Source organism: Ammospiza nelsoni, chromosome 4, assembly GCF_027579445.1.
Source record: "Ammospiza nelsoni isolate bAmmNel1 chromosome 4, bAmmNel1.pri, whole genome shotgun sequence".
Classification (NCBI taxonomy): Eukaryota; Metazoa; Chordata; class Aves; order Passeriformes; family Passerellidae; genus Ammospiza; species Ammospiza nelsoni.
Window position 1 is genome coordinate 12,029,351 of NC_080636.1, and position 24,111 is coordinate 12,053,461.

General features: G+C 38.7%; 1 protein-coding gene across 1 annotated transcript in view; it reads left to right on the forward strand.

Annotated features, from left to right (window-relative positions):
• PPARGC1A (PPARG coactivator 1 alpha) overlaps positions 1-24,111 on the forward strand; it is a 68,755-nt gene that overhangs the window by 34,294 nt on the left and 10,350 nt on the right. Inside the window, exons 3-10 of the mRNA XM_059470335.1 lie at positions 1,446-1,640; positions 2,603-2,725; positions 3,617-3,821; positions 7,849-7,894; positions 8,003-8,076; positions 15,882-16,794; positions 17,355-17,459; positions 17,870-17,990. Coding sequence (XP_059326318.1) covers positions 1,446-1,640; positions 2,603-2,725; positions 3,617-3,821; positions 7,849-7,894; positions 8,003-8,076; positions 15,882-16,794; positions 17,355-17,459; positions 17,870-17,990 — 1,782 coding nt within the window. The remainder of the gene's footprint in view (positions 1-1,445; positions 1,641-2,602; positions 2,726-3,616; positions 3,822-7,848; positions 7,895-8,002; positions 8,077-15,881; positions 16,795-17,354; positions 17,460-17,869; positions 17,991-24,111) is intronic.

Here is a 24,111-nt window from a genome sequence, read left to right on the forward strand (position 1 = left end):
GCCGTAAGCACCAGAACAGTGCTCTGCCTTAGCTTTCTAGCTCAAAGACAGCTTTTATGTTAGAAGCTGTGAGGTGTGATTTGGCAGAGAAGCCTAGCAGGAGCAATTATCTGCGTGGTTTATGATCATCTCTGTTCAGAGTCTGCTAGATAAAAGTATTACTGAAAAAAGTCATGCTAAGGGGATACCCAGATTCACTTGATTATTTTTTTTCCAAAGTGTAACTTGGCAATGTTTTGCTGTTGCTTTTTTTAACTTCTTTTTTTTGCTTGTTTGTTTGTCTTGCTGGTATTATTTGTCCTGCTAGTTCACTTTCTTACTTTGAGATTTGAACTTAGCTGAAATTTTTTCACAGTGGGGACCTGGAGCATGATGAGCTGCTCTGAAGCCGGTGCAGAAACTCCCAATTTGATATCACTTGAATCAGTGAAAGGCTTTTCATTTACTTCAATAGCACTAGGACCAGCCTAGGAGTCCTAGATAATTGATCTGTCAAGATCAATTTCCAATCTCTCTGAAAAATAAATATAATGATTTTTACACAGTTCTATTTCTCAGTTCTAACTCTCAGCACTCAAAAAATCTGTATCTTAATATACAGTAGGGACTATATTTCATTAAAAATCAGGAGGCGCTTAAATTTACTCAATTTGACAAAAAGAACTCTTGCTGCTGAAATAAGATATAAATTAACATTACAGGCACTTCTGATTAGAAATTAATCTATTTTTTATAATTGCAGTCAGAATTTGATAAATGCATACAATAGTGTATTGAGCACTCAAAAGACACAATTTGAAAGGACAACTTCAAAGGCAACCTCCCTAATATGTTTCTTTAAAAGAAACCCAAACAACCTGTCATTTACCATATGAGTGCTGCTGGCTATTCTTACACCAGAATACTCAGGAATAAGAAGCTGTTTTATTTTGGAGCAAGGATTTGCAGAAATGTGGAAGGGAAACCCTTTCTTGCTTACACTGGACCGTATATGTGAATGAAGTTTTCAGTGTTTTTCTGGTGATTCGTTTTGGTGTCCTGATTAGCTGTCTGATTCCTGTAATTTTGTCATGTCAGTTAGCTGGTGTTCAGTGTTGAAGAGCAAAAGAAAAGGACAGCCTGGGCTGACACCATCATTAGGTGTCAGCATCTTAGGCTCATCCTGTAATACAATCCCTGAGTGATCACTTACCATTCCTAACACCTGACAGAAGAAAGAATTGTGGAAGAAAAGTAAACTCGCATTATGCCATGAGTGCAAAGAGATTTCTTTTGAACAGAAATGGATCATTTTATTGTACCTAATTACATTGTCTGAGATTCTGTTGCAGGTTGCTGTTCCAAGGGCCAGTTTAACTACGTGTTGTCTGCTTGTTCACACACAGAGGCATCGTTTTGTTCCTTTTCTCACCTGGTTCCTCTTTTTATTTCGTCCTCTCCCACAGAAACTAGATGAAGAGAGCGAGGCAAACTTGCTAGCAGTTCTTACAGAAACGCTGGACAGCATCCCTGTGGATGAGGATGGATTGCCTTCCTTTGATGCACTGACAGATGGAGATGTGACCAATGAAAATGCCGCTAGCCCCTCCCCAGTGCCCGACGGCGCCCCTCCGACCCAGGAGGCAGAAGAGCCGTCTCTAGTAAGAACCCTTCCTACTGTTTAACAGGAATTGGATGTGCCTCTGGCCACCCGCTGCATGGGTATGATGTAGTCACAGTAAGGTCTGGACTTTTCATTTAGACTGGAGAGGAAAATTGAGTAAAGAACTGAGAATTAAGTGGGGGAAACCACCCCCCACCAAATAGCCATAGGATGATTAATATGGCAGTCTATTAAAAAGTTGTAGAAAAGGTTGTTTTTGAAACTCTTAAGCTAATGGGGCTGACATTTTTGCTTATCATTCTGTTCAGATGAGTCGGGGTAATGGTTCTTAACTCATATTTCATTTCTCGGGGCTCTTTTTGTTGTGTGTGTTTAGACATTATTTTTGGTGATCTCTGAAGAAAGGCCCAATGAGTCTGTTGGGATGCAGGGCTGATTTTGTGTCTTTAACATCGATTTGACCAGTAAGCACCAGCTTAATGCTAACCAGGGCAAAACTGAATCTTGGATGAGGATGTGGGTGAAACATTATATGCATTTTGCTTAGTAAATCTGGTCTGTGATGTGATTCTGTTTCTGCTGAAAGCCTCTTATCACTGGCTTCAGTGGGAACAGAGCCAGATACCTGAATCTTGACACCATATCCATTACTCTGGTAAAGTTTATGTCTCTGTATAGATCAGAGGCCTCTTCATGTCAAACAGATCACTGAGAATTTCATTTTGCCCTGGATTCAGAGATCCATGATCCCTGTCAGTTCTGCTTGCCGCTCAGCATACTGCAGTAAAGGGAGCAGAAATGTGCTGCCAAGCCAGAAGGAAATGAAATCTGTTTACTCTGAGGAATATCAAGTCCTACTTTTTATTTTATTGTACTTTGCTTGCTGAAATTGATATAACTAACTTTAAGTAACTATGCAAAAATGTAGATAAGTCACTTTACTTGATAAAGATGTTTAACTCTTTTCTTTCTACTTCCCTTTCCCTGATGTGTTTGTAGCTTAAGAAGCTCTTGCTGGCTCCAGCCAACACTCAGCTAAATTACAATGAATGCAGTGGTCTCAGCACACAAAACCATGCAAACACTAATCACAGGATCAGAACAAGCCCTGTGGTTGTTAAGGTACAAACTTAATTTTTATAATAAGAGGAAAAAAAAGAAAATGTAACAAGGTCTTTTATGCTTTTAGCAATCAAGCAAGAAGTAGATCTGAATGTATTGTATGTGCTTACTATTTTCTAACTAATTTTTAAAAAATGTGAGTTGTAGACTGGGTTCCAGAAAATCATCTGAGCTCTTTTATGCTCTGAATATTTCATTTATGCCCCTTCTTTTGGCAGAGTTCAGTTGTAGTCACACCGTCTGTTACTCTTACCTACTTTACTGATACACAGAGTAGGATGGGATGTGATAAAATTTGCTGATGGTCTGGTGTTGTTTATGGGTGACTCCAGGATGTGGGACTGCCATTTCCCCAGCTGTCTGAGCTAAGACAAATGACACTGGATTCTTGGCAAAAGATGTATATTAGACATTGGTTGATGGAATGGGGGGCTTGGACGTAATTCTGTTAGCAGACAGTATTAAACAATGTTTGTCTTGCCGTTCAGTGTAACTGAAAACGGGCCATTTAGGAGTACTTAAGAGAGTTGTGAATACTGGGCCCAAGCAATCAGCGGCAAATTAAGGTTTAAACCAGCTTATTTTTTGTTCACACTAAAGGCGCTGTAGGGTCTTGTTAGTTACATGTTGCTGAGTAGGAACATTGCAATGTAGGAGAAATGAAATAAAAAGCTGCATAAATGTAATTTAGGAATTTTAAATGTAATTTTCTTTCCTTGTTCTGCAAACAGTTATTCACAGCTCATAGATCTAGTACACTTAGGCTGAACACTTCATTGAAAATCTCATCTCTTCAGAAAACCTATATCCATTCTGATAAGGTTCAGCTCACTAATTTTAGCTTTACTTTATTTTATTTTATTTTATTGTTTTATTTTACCCTGTTTTAAGACTGAGAATTCATGGAGCAATAAAGCGAAGAGCATTTGTCAACAGCAAAAGCCTCAGAGACGCCCCTGCTCTGAACTTCTCAAATATCTGACTACGAATGATGATCCTCCTCAGACCAAACCAGCAGAGAACAGGAACAGCAGCAAAGAGAAATGCACCTCCAAAAGGAAGCCCCATCTGCAGTCTCAGACAAATCATCTGCAGGGTAGGTGTGGGACTGCAGAATACAGCTTTGGTACCAGCAGTAACCCTGGGAAGCTGAAGTACCATGGTTGGGAATACCCTCAGTACTTCTTCCGTTCTTTGGATTGGTATTGGAAACCCGGCATCACTTCTGTGTAAAGAAAATTTTTAAACTGTATTATGAAGTTAGAATTAGTTAGCTAGATTTAGCTTTTAGACATATATGATCATTTTGTTTATTTCCCCAAGCCTCAGAAAAGGATCTCAGGAAAAGTTTAGCAAATACCACATGGCAATATACCAAGCTAGCTGGAGACAAGTGTAGCACTAAGAAATCATTACGCCTCTAAACAAGTTCGGCAGGTCAGTTCATTAGTGAGCTTCTTTCTCTGTTGCTGGAGTAAAACTGAGGGCATTGTTAACCTGCCACCTAGCCCTTAAGAGACAATAAATAGTGCTCTCACTGCTACAGAGAAAACAATAAATGTGTCATTCCTGTTAAAGCTGGAATGCTGGTTTGTAATTTTATTTTGTAAATAGTTGAAAGTTTAGATGCTATCCTGATCTTTCTCTCTTGTTTTTGGATTTTTTATGGTCAAAACTAAACACTTCTGTTGACTTTTAGTATCCCCTGATGTGTAAAAAACTGGTCTATATTACAAGTAGCTTCTGTGACAGAGATTCAAGAACTTAAAGCTTCCTCTCTCACTTTCTCTCCCTCTCTTTCCCTCTGTTTTCCCACGATAAAGGAAAGCTGTAAAAGCTTACGAACCCAAAGGGAGCTTTTTTAAGTTATTGCTACTTTAAAATACATCTATGTATTGATGTTGGCCTGGCATCTGAAAGGCTTTGTGCCTGCCTCAGACACATCAGTGCCAATCCTGGATGCCTCCACTAAAGTCAGCGGAAGTTACCTGTCTGCAACAGAGATCAGGATGTGACCTTAAATGTGGTGTTTGGTATTTTCAAAGCAACAGCTGTAAACTGTATGTTCTTTCTTCTTTTCCCCTCCCTCTTTCTTGCATTTCAACCTCTATCAAATCTGTTTTCTCATTCTGCACTAGGAAGTATAAGCAAACTTAATAAAAGTAATCTTCCCTTCCTGTCAGTTAATATTGTTCTTGCAGCTGTACATTCTGACATTCTGAGTAAGGGTTTTCTCCATTACGGGCCCAAATTATCTGAACAATATTTCTCATATGAAGGAAATCCAACTGCTCCTAAAGCTTCTTAATGCCAACTGCCACTTCTTCTGGGTGGCTTTATCAGTCTGCTTTCACAGCAGAATCCAGACTGAACTCTACCTGTGAAACCTGGGTCTGTTACTGCAATGGTACTGAAAAACAGAACTGCCAGAAGTTACAGGGGGCTTTATTAACACTGTTGGATGTTAAGGTGGCAGGTGATAAGGTGCATCATGTATAACATGCTCTATGCACGTGTGTGTTATACCCATACAGAGATATATGTGCACACAAGCATGCATGCAGATTATAAAGTCCTTCTATTCAGATCAGAGCTGCTTTTTTTCCCCCAGCTGAGCAATTGTGTAGATTCAGTTCAAAGAGTCAGGGCACACTGAGCTGTGGAAACAACACGGAGGAGAGGTTAGGAAAGTCCAAAGGGACATATAGCTAACAACTGTGCTTAACAGATGACTGTGATTTTAGTGGTCTTGCAGGTGAATTTGCAGGCACAGAGAAATTACCTTCTTTAATTTTCCTGTGCTTTAATTTACAGGCTTCTGAAATGTTTTTTGAGCAAATTTGCCTCATGCACCAATATACAACTTCAATATCAATGGATTTGCATATAATACAAATACAAGAATATAATGCTTTCAGCTTGGACAGTCAATTCATGCAGAATCAACCTTGCAAATTTAACTGATATTTGCAGACCTGCAGTCATTGGTTCAAACATTTAATCAAAGGTACAAGAAAATTGGCTTCTTCTGTTTTAAAAAACTATCACAGTCTGAGATTTTCTTTCAGAGTTAGGGAAAGCTCACAAAGGATAAGTCAAATGTTATTTTCCTTTAGGGTTACTGTTGCAAACATATTGCAAACCCACGGGAATGTCCACAAACACATTCATGCCAAAGATCATCTGTGGTTTTGCACTGAAATTTGCCCATGAGGAAATGTAGTTCTTTTGAACCTTAATGTTTTCAATTTACAGGGACAGGCAACTTGATGTGAACTCTTTTTAATAAAAAAAAAAATAAACCCCACTACAGTAGACCTTGAAACTCTAATAAACAGGCACCATGTAAAATGACAGTGTCTTGGCTAAATATTTACACTATCAATAGCTGTATGTGAGTATGAATCCTTTGCAGAAAGAATGTTTGGTCAAGCTCTTGCCTAGCAATAAGAAAACTGATGGATGTTCTGGTATGTGAACTTCTCAGTGGGAGAGCTCAGTGATATCTGCCTAAAATTAATACATGGGAGTGTGAGATAATGCCTTGGTTCTGTGCCCATCTCTGGCAGATTTGCACTGTACCTCAGTGCTTCAGAATTTAATAAGAGTATACTCTGATATGCAACTATTCTGTGGGACTAATAAGAGCTAGAAAGAGACTTTTAAGAGACGTAAATGGCTCTTACACATTCAGCTTCCTTAGCCTAAATTGGTTAAGAGTGTGCCAATTTTTATTTCAAAATAAAAAAAAAAAAAAGGAAGGACTTTGTATAAAACTTTATTCCAGAGCCTTACTGCAAAATCTGTTTTTTTAAGCCAATTTTACCTCCAGGTAGCCACAGGCAAACATTAGTATTCCTAGATGTATATAAATTGCACACAAAGATGTGTCAGGTTACATTCAGTTTTACTGCACCTGCTGTAATGCACAGATCTGTGACTGTGCTGGACCAGACAAATTACTCGTTGAGGTGCATCTCCTCACTCCAGCAGTGACTTCTGAGGAAGGTGAACCTGAGGTGAACACCTGAGCTTCCTTTTCTCATATGGGGAGGAGAAGAAACAATATGCAGCTTTTGAGAATTAATTTTTTAAAATGTTATATTACTTCAGGAATGCTCTAGAGCATATAAAAGTAATCAATTTGCATATAAAATCCCTTAATGTTGATGGGAGCTCCAAGCCTGTAATGAATATGAAATATGCAGTAGTGACACTCTGGACAAAAGATCTGCAGTGCAGGAGTGTTCAAGGGGAACATTTTGTCTTAAGTAATTAATCTGCAGAAGAGATCCCCTGCTGTTGTTCCTGCTACAATGCTCTCTGTGTTTAAAACATCAATCTAACTTCTGAAAAGTAAAATTTGCAAGTACTATAATTTTTAATTTTAAAGGCATCTTAGTTGTATTACAACATCCTATTTCTTGGCTTGCTCTGAGAAAATACAATTTTGCATGAGGAAAAGCTGCAAAGACTTACATTTTTATAGCCAGAGCTTTGTTTTTTGCGTATGTCGGGATTATAGTGCTGAGAGCTTCAACCCCATTTTTAACCATCTGTGACTATGTCCATGGTTTGTCGTAGTTTGCAGCATAATTTGCAAAAATTTGGACTATAACTGGTTGGACTCTGGCCTCATAGAAACAACCTATTCTCAGTACTGTATATGAAATTGTATCTTGTAAAATTAACTGAATATTCATAACGTTCTGTTACTTTGTAGTTATTCTGCTGCTCTTGTTTCCAAATAAAACGTGAACTGTAGTCTAAATTAACACTGAGAGAAGTAACATTTTCACAGTGTATCCTGTAGAGTTCTTCATTGATTTTTAACATGTACCACTCTTCTTCTGAAAGGTTCTTGTCATTTGGGTTGTGTACTGTATTTCAGAGGTACAGTAATTGATGTAAATAATTGTTGAAATTTAGGTGCCCTTTTAGTGCTAGTGAATAAGGAATTGGGATGAGTCTCTTTATTTATCTATCTGAGATACTCTGAAATGGCAATTGCACTATTAGAGCTTGACTTCCACACGATTCCAATGCCAAAGTATAAAGAAATGTTTGCAGTATACTTTACAGAGTGTTTAAATATTGCATAATTGTTTTCTTTTTTCCTTTAGCCAAACCAACAAGTTTATCACTTCCATTGACACCCGAGTCACCAAAGTAAGTACTAAAAAGTGCAAACATTTATAAAAGGGAGGGGGCTTCAGTAGATTTTGGCTACAGCAACTCCATTTCAGCTTGTTTTTATAAATGTGCCCTGTCTTCCAGTGATCCCAAGGGTTCCCCATTTGAGAACAAGACTATTGAACAAACCTTAAGTGTGGAACTCTCTGGAACTGCAGGTGAGAAATGCAAAATGACTGCTCTTTCTTTAAGCATGGCTTGTGTGTGTTTGTTTACTTTAATATAGCACAAATGTGCTGAGATCTCACAGAAGTCTCCAGTAGATTCACTTCAGTGCAGTTCAGCGTTACATTTTTATCCAGCTACCTGAGAAGAAACATGTTTGAAAATACGGTTCCAAACCATGACAACAGGAGAGCATAATTTCTGAGAAAATATGAATGAAACAATTTTTCTGTTATATTTCTCCATTTCCCCATAGATTTGTGTACAGCTGAGCACCATCTTTCAAAGACAAACCCCACAGCACAGTGTAATAGATGTTACAGATGTAAAAGTTATGTCATTCAGTCTGTCTCCAGGCCAGTCTAGGGCTGTACATGACTGCATGTTTCAGTGCTTTGTCATTTCTAGATTAATACATCACAAATAACAGCTCTCTCCTCTACCACTGAACAACTAATTGTCCCATAGTTTAGAGGTAATTTTTAAAAGTGGTATTCATTTTGTATTCCTGCTTTTTCTTTTTCTTCCATTAACACACTTCACACAACCTCCCTTTATCTTCCTCCTCCTTTCTGATCCCTGGATTTGTACCTTTTGAAGATTTGTAGGATTTTTTAATCATGTAGTGGTTTAGTTCGTGCATCACCCATTTAATCATTTGTTTAATTCGTCTGCTCTTCTTTCTGCTGAAGTCAATTCCTTCAGACTCAGATCTGTTTTATGGCATTCCTCTGAACTCTCTTTTGCCTCTGTTTTCTTCAAGTGTCCTGAGCTGAGCACAAAAGAACACATTGAGCTCCACCTGAGCTATTGCCAAGACCATTTTCTTTCTCAGTTGTGTAATATTGAAAAATAAGAGATGTACTTGGCACGGTGCTTCTCTCAGGATAGCAGTAGGTCGTAAACTATCTGATCTCTAGCATTGTGGGGGAAGGGGTGTATTGCAAAAAAGGTCTTCAGGTACCACAAATTAGCTTGGTGCTCCTGAATTCAGTGGCAGCAGGCCCAGGCTGGGTTTGGGTAGGTACACTGGGCTATCACCTTCTTAAAACCATCATTGTACTTTTTCAGAAATTTTTTCATTAGTTCACCACTAAAACATGAACAGTTTTCCCTGCTGTCTCCTGGGAGCCTGCAGTCTTGCTGCATTCCTCTTACAGCAAAAGGAAGCATTCTTCCTACACATCTTCATTTTGCAAGACCAACATAAACATGGCAAAATTCACTGTATGCAGGAGGATAATCCTATTCAGTGCCAGTAAGTGAAGTGGAGTGGAGTGAAGTGAAGCATGGAGAAGCCTCTTCCATCACTACAGGACAGCAAGTCTGCACAAGGGTGCCCATTTGTAAGCACATGGATAAGTCAGTGCTTAGTGCTGCCAACAGAAAGGGGCAGATGAGGTGACTACAGCAGAGTGGTACAAGCAGCCGTTGAAATCACTGAAGGAAGCAGTGTTTTCTCCCAGCCAAAAAGTCAGCAGCCTGCTTTTCCATCAGCTGACTAGACAGAAATTGGGAGTCAGTCTGACCCCTGGACAATCCTCTGGTATTTTGTCCATAGTGGCAACAGGAATGGTCTTGGTATTGCCAGATTCATTCCGCTCCATCAGCCGTGCACAGAGGAGGAAACAAAACAGCTCTGTAGGTGCTTGGAAAACATAATCAGAACTGGTGCATTAAAAAAGCAACAGAAGCTGGGAAGCAGCACAACTGGCCACATGTGTAAACAGGAATGCTCTACTATGATTCTGTGATTTCTTTTCCCCGCTAGAAATAAAAGAAGTTAGCTAGGAAATAACCTGATGATATTCAGGAATAATAAGAATTGGAGTGTTGTGTGGCCAGGGAGCTGGGCAGTGTTACCAAGCAGTGTACATAATGGTGGCTCTTGGACTTTATGTTGCGCTTCACAAGATTTCAGGAGATGATGCAGTAACTATTTTAATCTCTGCCTATGTGTATTAGTTTTTATTTTTATATTCATGTATATATGTAAACCTCTAAAAATATGCATGTCTTGCTTTTTAAGTAATTTGTACTGCAGTAGTTTTGTATCCTGAGTCTGCTTGTGCTGGAAGCAAAGTATGTAATAGAAACAGCCTGGAGTACTGAAGAACTTACAGCATATTGTGTGTGTGCATGTGTGTGTAAATCATGGCAGAATTGGGACCCATTTCAGTTTAAAAAACAACCAAAACTAAAATAAGGAAAAAAGTAGTGGTAGTAGTGATTAATAATACCTTGAAGTTTTTTAGTGAGAACCCTGGCAACTCCAAATTATATCCAGATAACCGCATTGCTCATTGTCCTTATATAGGGCAGCTTGCACCATACAAGCACTATTTATTATAATTTAAATAGGAGTTACCTTGATCTCACTACTGAATTGAAAAGACCATTAGCAGTGCTGCTTGCACTCTCGAAGCACAAAGTATTTTAATATAAATAGCAACTCCCTTGATCTTTCTGCTGAAAACAACATTGCTTCCCTCACTGATGAATTAACTATAGACCAGAAAAATAAATAAATAAAAACATTTCCCACATGAGCCATCAATCTTCGTCACACACACATTTTGGATTCATGTATCTAAAGTTAAACTGAAGCCATTCTCTTGCCAGTGCTATATCTTGCTTTACAACAGATTTGTTAGTAGTCATGAGTGTAACTTTGTCCTCCCTAAAACTGTCAAAACATCGAATTGTCAAATTACAAGGAACAAATATTTGAAGTGTTTTCATGCCACACATAAGAATGCTTTCAATGCACTGTAAGTGTCCTAAGTCCATTGCTGTATAAAGTCCTATCTCTTGAAGTTGATTATTCTAGTGTTATTCTGAGGAAGCTGGACCAGAACATCATGGTATAGAGGGAGTCCTAGGAAATGATAATGCAGTGAAATGAAATTCCTGTGTCAGATGAGTCTTCTGAGTGAGGGACTCAGAAGATGTGCATCTCTTTTTCCACAGCCATCTGCATTGCCAGTGCCCTCCTTAAAGAGGCTGTGGGCTTGAACCTCTCCAGTGTCTCCCAGATATCTGGGATGGCTCTGTGTCACCTCTTGCCTCTTTGTTAGCAGTCAGAATGAGGGGGCAGGGTGGGGCAGGGACGGAGGGACTGTGCAAACAGACTCACCAGGATGACTCACCTTCTGGAGGTGGCAATGTTTCTCTTGGCAGTCAAGGGCTTCTCATTGTTTTAGACTTTCGATTGTCTTAGACAAACGTCTGAATGCCAGATGTTAGATAGCATGGCTTCTAATTAATCTCTCTCTGTTCCCTGTGTCTTAAACCTTCACACCTAAATACTCAAAGCCACCATTTATGTACACGAAGTTGGTTTAAGTGCTTATGGCTCAATCAGTAACTAGAGGGCTATTTCCACCCTCTTGGTGAAAAGTCTCTAATTTGATACAGATCCCTATAATTTATTGTAGTGTAAAACTGCTCACTGGTCTTGGGGGAAAAACTTGACTTTTCTGAAAAATGGCAGAAAAAGCTATATTTTCTGTCATCAGAAAAGCTGATGTGCACAATCAAGTTGAAGAGTGATTTGGAATTTGTGACCATGGTTGAGGATACTGATAACCTGCTATTTGCCCACCTCTAGATTTGTGTTGCCTCTTACTTGTCAGAAAAAATACTTAAAAATCTGTCATCTAAGAACTTCTTTGACCTCAGAATGATTTCCGGTAAAATGAGATGTGAGATGGAGAGAGTTGTCTAGAAGGACTAAAATCTAGTGAAATATTTGATGTTTTCAGGCATCTGTGTTTATTCTCTCCAGCACTGACAACAGGATTAAACTGAATATTCAACAAGCATGTAGTTTTATATGATGACTGTTTAATTTTATTACATTTTCCGAGCTTCTGCAATTTAGTGCCATAAAAACACTCTTCTACTGAACAGAGCTGTTATCTTGTGGTCAGTTTTTAAAGTGGCCTTAAATAATGTTTCTCTTGACAATCCATTTTCAAAATCATAGGTATCAAATAATTCATTTTCAATGCCTCTCAAAAGCCCAGTGCACATGTAGAAAGGTTCCAGGGCTGTGTTCCCCAAAAGACATTAATTATCAGCCCCCTCAAAACACAGCAAACATCATCAAACATAGGAATGCTGAGATACCGTAGAGATTTAGAAATATCTGTGTCTATGTAAAACAGTAGTGAAAATCAGTCCTAAGAAGTCCAGATGTCACTTTTAATGCAAAGGCAAAGGCACTCCCCCCCCCAATTTCTGCTTATCAACCTAGCTAAGCTAAATGAGTAACACTTTTTTTTTACAAGTTTTTTTTAAAGGGGAGTTTTGGAATGTATCGAAAGTAGTTTCACCCTCCCAGAGACTTTCTGGAAGGAAGTTGCTTGGCCAAGGTGGCAGAGTTGGCACATATGCAAACAGCTTTTGTTGCACAGACACAGGGAGGATGGTGCTGCTTTGGCAGCAGTGCTGGCAATTTGATATATACTGTTTTCTAGCACAAGATCACAGAGTGAGTTCGTAGTGTATAGACAGAGCAAGGCAAAGTGCAAACGTACCATTTACCAAAGCTATTCAATTAAGGAAAAGTCCCTACAAAGAAAATGGTTTTATAGCATGTCATGAAAAAATACTTGCCTTTTACTTTAAAAAGAAAAAAGACTATTTAAGGGGGATGATTGTAGAGTATGTACCACTTCTAACAGATTTGCTGTGCAGAAGTACGTAAGTGTGAGTGATGTAGAGGTACTTGTTTATTATAGAGCACATTTCAATGCAGTAATCATAAATATTGCTAAGGTTGTGCTCTGTTGAAATATGACCTACATACTCTTGATTGTTTGTGTTACGTGATTTGTCTGACACCCATTACATTCTGGGTAATGGCAGCCATTTGTTGCTGTGCACAGCAGGCTCTTTTGACAAAAGAAAATAGGCAGCAATAAAAAAGCTATAGTCTGAATTACATTCTGCACAGCGCTGCACTGCTGAGAGTTTGTGCAAGTGTGTTAACAATGCTCTGAACTGCCTCTTGTCAGCCTTCAGCCTGTAATGGCCATCTGTCCTTCCATAAATCTGTCAAAACCTGCTAAGTTCAAGAGAGAGTACAGAATATACCTTGTACTGTCAATGCCTAAATGTACGCATTGGGGAGAAATCAGTGCGTGTGAAATAATCCAGTGGTTACAGAATATTGTAATGCCACTGATGTGGGATGGTGGCCCTCGGTGGGGATTACCAGGGATTAGGGTGAAGATGAACAAGTGTGCAGCCAGCTGGTTTTCTCAGAATTCTCCATTTGGAGATGGGTCAGGGGGCACTCTGGAGAAGCACTTGGAATGGTGACGTGTGATCAAAACTTCACTCCCTCCTCCATCCCCCAGTGTAGGTTTGTTCAAAAGTTAAATGAACATTTTCCATCTTTTATCTGTTTCTACTTGCCTGTGCACTTCCTGCTTCTGCTGAAATCCAGGAAAAAAGCCAGAATGCCATGAGGAAGCCCTTTCTTAGGCTGTCCCAGCCCTGTTCTGCCAGCAAGGGAAGTGCCAGTAAATTTAGCTCAGGCTGTACTTTCGTGAGGGTTTTTTTGGTACTTCCCCCCCACTTTTCTGAAGATTATTGGGCTCTTTGTCAGGTTTCTGGAAATGTTGACTATATGTTTTACTTGCTTATTTCCAGAACAAGCTTTAAAGAAGTGGAATTTGAAATAAGATTTTATTTTGAATATTGGATTATGTCTGAGGTTTCTTTGCCTGAAATTCTTAAATATACATGTTCATTGTGGAGTGTTTGTATTTTTGTTTAATTCTTTCTTTAAAACTACATCCAAAAACCCAGTAACTAACCCCAGAATTTCTTATAAAATGTACAATTTCACAAGTAAAACTGTAATTTTAAAATTTTGTTTCTAGAAAGTTGTTTACTGAAGTATTTGTTCAATCTGAGCCTGAAGCTTTAACTTTGAAATTATTACTGCAGATTTTTGAATAGGACTGTTCTCTTATTTTAGCAAAAATTCACTTGGTAGTCAAAAATATTTGTCAGTGAGGAGGTGCATAAGGTAAGAAATAGTTAGGCCTGTCTCAAGTGAATTTTTGGGAAGAAGAAAGAGAAATTTGAGGACTTAGAGGAAATAATTTAACCGTGATGACTGCACAAAATTTTTTTAGTATTAAATTTAAATTTGGGGTAACTAATATTTTAGGTGCCATAAACTTTGCCTCAGTTTCCTTGAATTTTGTGGCATTAGGCAAAGTCTTTGCATAGCCATGGGTAGCTCATAACCATTTTTTCCAAACAGAAAATCAAGTGTGTCTCTCACATTAAGTATTCATGCCTTGGTACTTCTATTTTCTTATTTTCTGAAAGAAATTCATTGCAGATAATGCAGTGGGACTCCCAGTCTCCATTTATGCTCCTTAGGGAGCACTGTGCATTGATGGACACTTTTCCTTCTTTACAGCAAAACACTATAAAACTTGTTCCATTTGCATTGATCTGCCGAGCTGTGCTGCATGTTTAAAAATACAAACCAGAGCTCTATGACCATGTTTGAAACACACATTTCCTGTAACTCGTCTGCCCTCTGTTTTCATTCTTGCTTAAGTACTAATGGAAAGCTCATTGCTTGGGCTAAAAGTATTCTTGGACAGCATGAGCATCTGGATTGCTTAGGGATGGTCTGGATTACCTTGGAGAACTCCCTAATCTCTGTCTATTTTGTTACATTTTAAGCCTACATTACTAAATTATATTAGTGTCAATTGGACAGAAGCAAATTTTTGAAACCTAACATACTAAGTACCTTCCTGAGGAGAAATGATTTCCTGAACAGTGTCTGCTTTTTGCTGTTACTCTGCCCTGATGTCTGGGATTATCCTTCGGTAAAGTCTGAAGAAATTCTATTATTTCTGTAGAAAATATTGAAAGTTATATTCTACCCTTGTAAAAATAATGGCAAGATGCTGCTTCAGTTCCCAGGCATTACTAAAATGTACTGTAGTTCTTCCTACAATTTTGTCTCATCACAGTGATACAATCTCTTACAGTTACGTAAATAATCCTGTTAGTTAGCAGAATATTTAGTCATTGAATACTAATCTAATACTAACCTAATAACTAATACTAAGACTTACCTGTTTCATTTTGACTCCCTACTGCATGATTCTCACTGTGATTTAGTTCTAAATGCAAAGGTTCAGTACACTTGTGGTTGTATTATTGTGCATTTGGGTTTCAGTTGCAGAACCACATTTCAGGCAAAATGTATTAATTACACTCAACAAGTGTGTTAGACATACATTCTCAATGGTTAATGAACTCTGGAAACAAAGAGTCATTGCCACTGAGTTACAATGGCTCTATTTCATTGCATTTAGGTTCTGCATCCTTTGGTACCCCTCATTTATTTCTCTTGGCTGTGCTTTTATCCAGGTTCTTCTTTGCTAGGTTCTTTATGTTTTTGATGGTGACAGTCTTTTGACTTTTCATTTTTACATCAAAATCTGTTTTGTATTTAACAAAAAGTCTTTGGAATTTTATCTCTTGATCTTTTCTATCAAAACCTACAGAGAGAGGGGCGGATGTCGTAGAGGAAGGGGAGGGACAGAAATTATGCTGGAGATCGATGGCGATGCATTAGTATTGTTTCTATTGTTGTTACCAGACCTTTGGTATTTTATTCTCAGTATTGGCAGTGTTGAAGTGACATAAAATGGGTCTTGCTTTGTATCTATTTTAAGAAGCACATGAGCCACCTTTATAAACATTGTATGTGTGTTTAAAAGCATTCTGTACCTCCTTTTACTCCCTGTAGGCCTAACTCCACCTACGACCCCTCCTCATAAAGCCAGCCAAGATAATCCTTTTAGGACTTCACCTAAACTGAAGTCATCATGCAAGACTGTTGTACCACCTTCAAAAAAGCCCCGCTGTAGTGAGTCTTCCGGTTCTCCAGGAAATAACCCAACCAAGAAGGGTCCAGACCAGTCTGAGCTGTACACACAGTTTAACAAGACTACCGTACTGTCCAGTGGACATGAGGAGAGAAAGACAAAACGGCCCAGTTTGCGGCTGTTTGGTGACCATGACTACTGTCAATCTGTGAATTCAAAATCGGAAATACACATTAAAATATCCCAGGAACTTCAGGACTCCAGACAACCAGAATTTAAGGATTCTTCACCTGGGTGGCAGTGTCAGATTTGTTCTTCTTTAGAACAAGACCAGTATTTCAAGAAAGAGACTTTACAGACAAATAAGCAGGGATCCCATGGTAATAACAGAAAACAGCTCCAAGACCAGGAAATTCGGGCTGAACTGAATAAGCATTTTGGTCACCCCAGCCAAGCTGTTTTTGATGAAGAAGCAGATAAGAGCAGAGAACTAAGGGACAGTGATTACAGTAATGAACAATTCTCCAAACTACCTATGTTTATAAATTCAGGACTAGCAATGGATGGTCTGTTTGATGACAGTGAAGATGAAAGTGATAAACTATGCTACCCTTGGGATGGGACACAAGCCTATTCATTATTTGATGTATCACCTTCTTGCTCTTCTTTTAACTCTCCATGCAGAGATTCAGTGTCTCCACCCAAATCCTTATTTTCTCAAAGATCCCAAAGGACACGCTCTAGATCAAGGTCCTTTCCTCAACGCAGGTCTTGTTCCCGTTCTCCATATTCCCGATCGAGATCAAGGTCGCCCTGTAGTAGATCCTCTTCAAGGTAGGTACCGCAAATTTGTGTATGATCATTGTAGCTAATAAGACAAACAGGAAAATCAATAAGAAACTTATGGGAAAGAAAGAAAAAAAAGCAAGAAGTAACCTAATCCAGTGCAACTCATTCTATTGCTCCTGAGCTCATTAACTCTGAAGGTTACAGGTTTGCTACAGAAACACTTGTTTCCAATATCCTTTGAATTTGCCAGGTTTACACCTGAGCGGAGGCAGTCAGGTCAGAGGCAGAGCAATTGGTGAGAGATGTACACAACTAACCTTCCCCATTATCTGTGAGCTGCCTGGTGCCAATCTTGCTACAGCCTCTATCAGATGGACTTGACAATGGCTGACTGTCTGCTCTGTGTTAGCCTCAATAAGGAAAATTACTGAAGGGCCAGGAGGGGAGAAATAACTTGAGGCCCCTTAGTTGACTAGGAGATTGCAAACTGTCACTGGAAAATCCCACCGGTAGCTTAGAAGAAATTGTAAGTTCAGGGAAGAGGTAGAAAATGGTGTCAGTAGACTCGAATGGAATGACAGAGGTGAATGTGTTTCTTCCTGCAGATCTTGTTGCTATTGTGAGTCCAGCCACTGTAGACACCGAGCACACAGAAGTTCTCCCTTAGGTGGAAGATCGCGGTCCAGATCGCCGTGCAGTCGCAGACCCAGGTAGTGCCTTCACCCTGCATTTGGTGCGCTTTGCAGCTGTTCCTCAGGGGAGAATTGTAGAATCATAGAATCATTAAGGCTGGAAAAGACCTCTGAGTTCGTTGAGTCCAGCCTTTGGCTAAACACCACCACATCACCTAAACCGTAGCATGACCACTCATTTCTTGATCACTTCCAGGGATGGTGACTCCACCACTTCCCTGGGCAGCCCTTTCCAATCTCTAACAACCCTGACAGCGAAGAAATTCTTCCTGGTGTCCAACCTGAACTTCCTCTGGTGGAATTTGAGGCCATTTCCTCTTGTCCTTTCTCTAACTGCCTGGGATAGTAAAGCATTCAAGAAATTGTGTTTCTAATTTTACATTCACAAATACAGGTGCTTGATTTGATGACTAAGTTGTGTTTCCTAGATATGACAGCTATGAGGAATATCAGCATGAAAGGCTGAAGAGGGAAGAATACCGCAAAGAGTATGAAAAACGGGAATCTGAAAGGGCCAAGCAAAGGGAGAGACAGAGGCAGAAAGCAATTGTAAGCACTGTAAAGATAACTTTCATATTGAAATAGATCTCTGTTTCTTTTCATGGATTCTAATGCTACAATTCAGACTTTATTTCTTTTTTATAAAAATACAAAAATTTGCTTACATGTATTTCTTATATATTTTTCATTTTAAGCAAATATGTATTTTCATAATAATTTCTGCTTTGGTGTTACACTACTAATTTTTTCAGGTTCTATAAATTGCAACTCTCCAAGTTTTTCACCCTAAACAGATCAGAGAACTTACTAGACAAGGGGTCATCCCAGACAGGACATTAATAGAAGAGAACTAATCTATTTCTTATACAGATAAATGAGTGAACCTGCCTTTTATACTGTATTTCACTTACCAGACATACATGAAATAAGGAGTCAGGTGATGTACCAGTTGCTGAACTCTCAGAGTGGCTGTAATTGTCTATACAGAGGGTGGAGACAACAGAACTCAAAACTGGGATCCAAAGACTTGGCTTGAATTATAACTTTTTCAATGTCTGTGATTTGGTTAATTTTTTTAAGTTATTTTTAGCAAAATAGTCTGAAGACAAGATGCAATTTGAAAATGTCACTTAGCACTGGCCCTCTCATAATGAATATGTATTATTTAATTATTTATCAGTGTTCTCTATGAAACAGCTAAAATACCTGAAGCAACGAAAATAACCCATGTGGGGATAAGCAACTGTCTTGGCTGCTGTAGCAGTAGGACAGAAGGAAGAATGGCTATTAAATGGATGGGTGGCTTTTTCCCCTTTTGACTTCCCCAGTGGCAACTGCATTTTGATAAATTAAATTGGGAGCTGCTGTAAATCTGTTGCTGTAAAAGTTGCTAAGCCCATTTGGTGTCTCACCTTCACATTTTGATTTTCTGTGTCCTGCTCTTTCCATTGGGTTGTACCTACACAGCTCTTCTGGCTGTGCTCTGGCTCTTGCATGACCTGGTACAGACCAGGATACTTCATCTTCGTTCCCAGGTTTTCCATTAGTGCTCTGTCCAGAGGTCACCAAAATTAATAGGACTTTTTCCCAGTGACATTAGTGGACTTTGCAGCAAAAGGTGATTTGTCACACGTTTGGCAGCATTTCTCCTAATGCACCTACAGAACCAGGAGTGTGTAGAGATTGACAGAGACTGGCATAGTCTACAGCAATGAGAAGTTCTGTGAGTGAACAGACAACTTTATGGCCTGCTTTTTTTCTCTGCTGCTGTTGTTCTTTGTGAGCTTCAGCAAATCATTTCACTTTTCTCCATTTCAGGTGTCCTATCTGCAAAGTGTGGGTGATCGGTGTATTTTGTATTTTGTAAAGCACAAGATTTAGAGCTGTAACATGCTCTGCTGTGAAATGCAGTGATGGCAGTGGAATAATTTTGTTTGGCTTCAGACAGGGCCATATTTAAGTCAATTGTTGCAGTTAGTTTTAAAATATCTGGCTTCCATCTGCTTAGAGATGAACACTACCTTCCAGCAATTGTAACTTACACTTGCTGTTCTCTCTTAGACCTACCACAAATTAGAGATTCAAGTAGACTTCTGTCATGGGTGTATCTTGCTACTTCTCAATTACTGTACCTTACCCATATAAATAAACATGAATCTTGCTGAGGAGGTAGAAAATTTGATTTAGTTTAAAACAAACAAATATTTGGCAAGTAGCTAATCAAGAGAAAAGGAAAACGAAGGAAAAGAAACTTAAAAAGCTCCAGATATGCTGCATCATGCTGCATTAAAAATTCTAGACAATTCAAAACCAAGATTGAATTTATTTTCTTTCTAAAGTGATCATTTTGATTATAATTAACTTAATTAATTGAATTATTTATTAATAGGCATAAATAAATCAAAACTAAAAATAAATATCAATAAAGAGAACATGGCAAAAAATCTAAAATCCAGTCATCTGTGTGAGTTCTGCAGGAATTGTAGATTAAGTCCAATTAACTCCTTTATCCAAAGTCTATCAGCACTTATACTTTAAAAGTCTGTATTGAATTGTGCCATTTTATACCCTGTGAAAACAGGTAAGGATTAGGAGACAGCAGAGAAAGGGGATCTCTGATCTCATTAATTCAGTGACAAAATCTGTATCTATAATTTCTAGCATTCTCTGCTCTTTTTCTTATGCCTTTTGGTTTATGGGTCTCTTTTGTGGTACTCTTTTCAGTCTTGAGGGACTCAACTCATTGTTCAGCCACAAGAATGTCCTCTCTTTCTTTCCTTGAGCTCTTTCTACAGTCCCATAAATTTAGATTTCTTTGCTCTCTGTATTGGGGAATTTTTTATTTTCTTTCTAGCCCATTCTCGTGCTGCTGGATCTGATTTATGGCCGCATACTTGCAGATGCTGTTAGAAGAGTGGCCCAAAGATTGGGCACTACTAATGCCTCAGTTATTACACAGGGCAGGTGACTTTCTTCATGAGAAGCACTGCTCTGAGATCTCAAGAGTTAGTTGTAGAAAGGATGCACAGTAAAAAAGGAGCAGAAGTTGTGACAGAGCCAAAAGTCATTCGGTATTGTGGGAGTAGTATCTAGAATTAGTCTCTGGGACAATAGGCATGGGAAATCTTGGAAAAAGAAATGAGAAAAAAAAATATTTTAACATATTTTAATCTGTGAAAACCATGTTTGAAGCAATGCCCTCTGATTGTGCAGGCAGCTTGTATTTTGGCAGATGTGAAGACATATTGACAGAATACTGAGGAGAATTAGAAGCACAGGCTTAGATTTTAGAAGCCTGTGCTCCTGCTGGATGGCACAAGCATGTTTGAACACTGCCCCTGCAATCTCACACACAGCACCTTGACTGTAGAACATTCAGAGCTAGAGGCCTGGAATAGTATTTTCCTGTATAGATTCCTGAATTCCTGTCCAGACTTATAACTGTGTACAGGTGGTTTGACTTCAAAAGGTGCTGTGATATTCTTCTCATCTTCTTTTTCTTCTTTCCCCCTCTCCAGTTACTGGAGATTCATTGCCTTTTTTGTGGATTGAGGTCTTAATTTTGAACAGGCATGCCTGAAAAATATGGACTGAGTCTACAAAGTACTTAGAGAATTTAAAAAAATATTTTTCTCATTCATTCATTCATTCATTCATTCATTCATTCATTCATTTATTCATTCACTTATTTATACTTTTGATTGTGATTCCTTTCCTAACTGACCCAATGTTAGCACAGTTTAGTTTGATCTTTTCTTGTTTTATTTCACTGGGTCATGGGGGTTTTTTTAGAATGGATCCTCACTGAACATAAGAATGATGTGCCACCAAGACCTGCTTAACCATGTCAGCCAGATCCTAGTGGGGACACATGGACTATGACTTGAGGAGCATTGCAGGGCAGCAGAATCTGCTTAGTGCTTTGTGGAAACTGGGATCCAACCCCCAACCAAGGCAGACCACAGTGATTTGCTAAGAGGCTTGAAGACCCCTTTTTTCCCCTGATACACTCCAGGAGATTTCTGAATTGTGTGGGCTTTTACCCCAGCAGTTCATCATTAGGCCATGTGGCGAATACGTTTCAAAGCATGGCACTAGACATAGCACATTCCAGTTCTGGAGTCACTAGTTGGTGATTCCTCGGTGATATGGTGCACCAGGGCTGGAGGTTAAGCTGTCTGATGAGCAGCTTGGTGTTGTGGCTCTTTGCTACTGTGCCACTCTGGCCATGATACTGTCTTACAGCACATCCTTCATGCAGTTCATTTACTGTGTGCTCTGGCTGCTGCCAAGAGGTATAGCAAAATCAGGTTATACTCAAGTATAAAATTACAATTAACATTACCAATTTTCATTCCTAAATGCTGGCAGCCTTTATGAGACAAGTATCAAGAGTCCCAGTCCCAGGGAGCTTACAGACATAAAAAGATAAATGTGCTGTGAGGCCACTGTATCAGAAAGAAACACATGGTTTCAAAGAAAATAAATTGCTCTAAAACAGGATGTCAGGAGAAAGGTGGTTTCATAAATGAGTGCTTGCCTTCTCGAAAGTCTAAAACCAGAGTTAGCCTGTAATAGAATGCATTTCCACTTATGAAACATTCAATGTATGTTGTATATTTAGTTTGGATTTTTTTGTTGTTGTTGCTCATCTTGATGGCCTAGATCCCAGATACTCTAATTTTACTGTATATGTTTCTACCTAAATTTTGAGTTTTACTGGTCCATCATTATTTTTCTAGCAGTCACCATGTGGAATTTCTCTGAACTGTTCTGAACAAGATAATAATCTTGTTTGGGTTTTTTTCCCCAGTTTTTGTGATTTTTACTTTTGCCATTCATACTTACTCACAGGCCATACTAATTTTTCTTTTCTCAGTTTGAAGAATTTTTTTCTCATTATTGTTACATCAGAAGCTTAAGCTTTAATGGCTTATCTCCACCCATAGCATTTCTGGTTTTGCAACTCTGTCCAACCGATCCCATTACGTTTTCAAAATGGTATTTGGCCTTCAGCTCCAAGGATAAAAGTCTTCATGGCTTAAAGTCTCTACTGGCAGAGAGGTCATTTGGCATGGGAGACAGCACAGACATGGAGTGTGTACCCAGCCAGACACCTGTGCTGGAGTGAGCAGCAGAGCCTCTACAAGCCCATAACAGAACCCAGCTTTCAAATGCTCACAGATTTCTTCTCTCAGCTTCACATAAAGCATTACCTGGCTCTTGGAGAACTAGGTATGCCCCACAGACATGCAGGCAAAAAATGGTAGGAAAAATGGAAACAGCAGCACCACAGGCAGGCAAAGATAACAACTGTTGGGGCAAGTAGGAAAAAAGACCAAGGGAAAACTAATACATCTAATGGTCTGTGTTTAGTGAAATAATTATGAAATAAAGACTTATGAATAAGGAAGCAGAAAGAAAATAGTTTTGGAGGAATCCTTTGCAAGACAAAAAGATCCTTAGCATCAGTGAAAATTTAGAAGATGAGCAGTTCCTTTTTTGACCCTTAGATGTGTAAGGTGTATCCCAGTCTTGCTTTCTCATATTTTGTTATTCTAATGCTTCAGGATTTTCATTTGACACTTAAAATACTGCTTGTCAGTCCAAGATTTTCTGCCACATCTTTCTATCAATTTTTTTTTGCTGCCATGAAGAACGAGCAAGATTGTGAAACAAGACAGAGATGGTAGGCCTGAGGGAGTTGGCTGGACTTATTCTCTTTTTTCTAACCTGGCAGATCAAGGAGCCACACTTAATGCTTATGATACAAAATAAATAATGTGCACTTTTGGGAGGGAAATATGAACAGGTAGCTTCTGGTGTTTCCTGCAGGTTCCCTCTGCCCATATGTAATTGAAAACAAAAGCTTCTCTCTGCCCTTCTCTAGGTTTTCAAGTCATCAATCATATCCTCTAACAACTGCAGTAAACATTTTACTTATATGCCTATATAGACTTACACATGTACTTTATTATTAAAAAAAAAGGTCCTTAACATTTAGGGATGTGTTGCTATTCTGTTAGGCTTCTATAGCTCTTATTATTAATGGGAATAAAAGGAAGGCATCTCTATGAATATTAATATTCATAGTTGCTTTAAATAATCCAGAGTTAACCAAGGCAAAGACAATTCTGTGTGAATCCTGCATTCTTGGGTATCTTATTCTATCATGGTATTCTGCTTAAAAAAATACTTGAACCCATCTCCTCATATGTGCACACTGGAGGACATATGGTGCATTTCAGCTTTAAATTTGAATTTCCTTGATTTTGCAGGTTTAACTTATTCCCTTAACAGTACTTTAACAGGCTTTTTTTTTTAATTGTTCAGTTTTGGTTTATTACAGTTGTCTTAAAGGGATATTAGAGATATAAAGGTTATTAGAGGGATAGAAGAAGGAAAAATTGCACAGGCATGCAGATAGACTTATGGAAGAGTGTGCAATAGATATTTCCATCACACTGTAATATAACAATCTCCATGTCAGTGAGTGAAACATTATGTTTTTTTCAGTTGAGATGTATTATCTCAGCTAAAGTATATTAGGCAGTCTGCTGTGTTATGTTCTGCTCCATCTGGTCAGTCATTTAGGTTCAATAGCAAGTATCAATGGAATTGTTTCTTATCAAGTGTTTCAGTGCAGTTAAATCCTTGATTTGGTAAAACA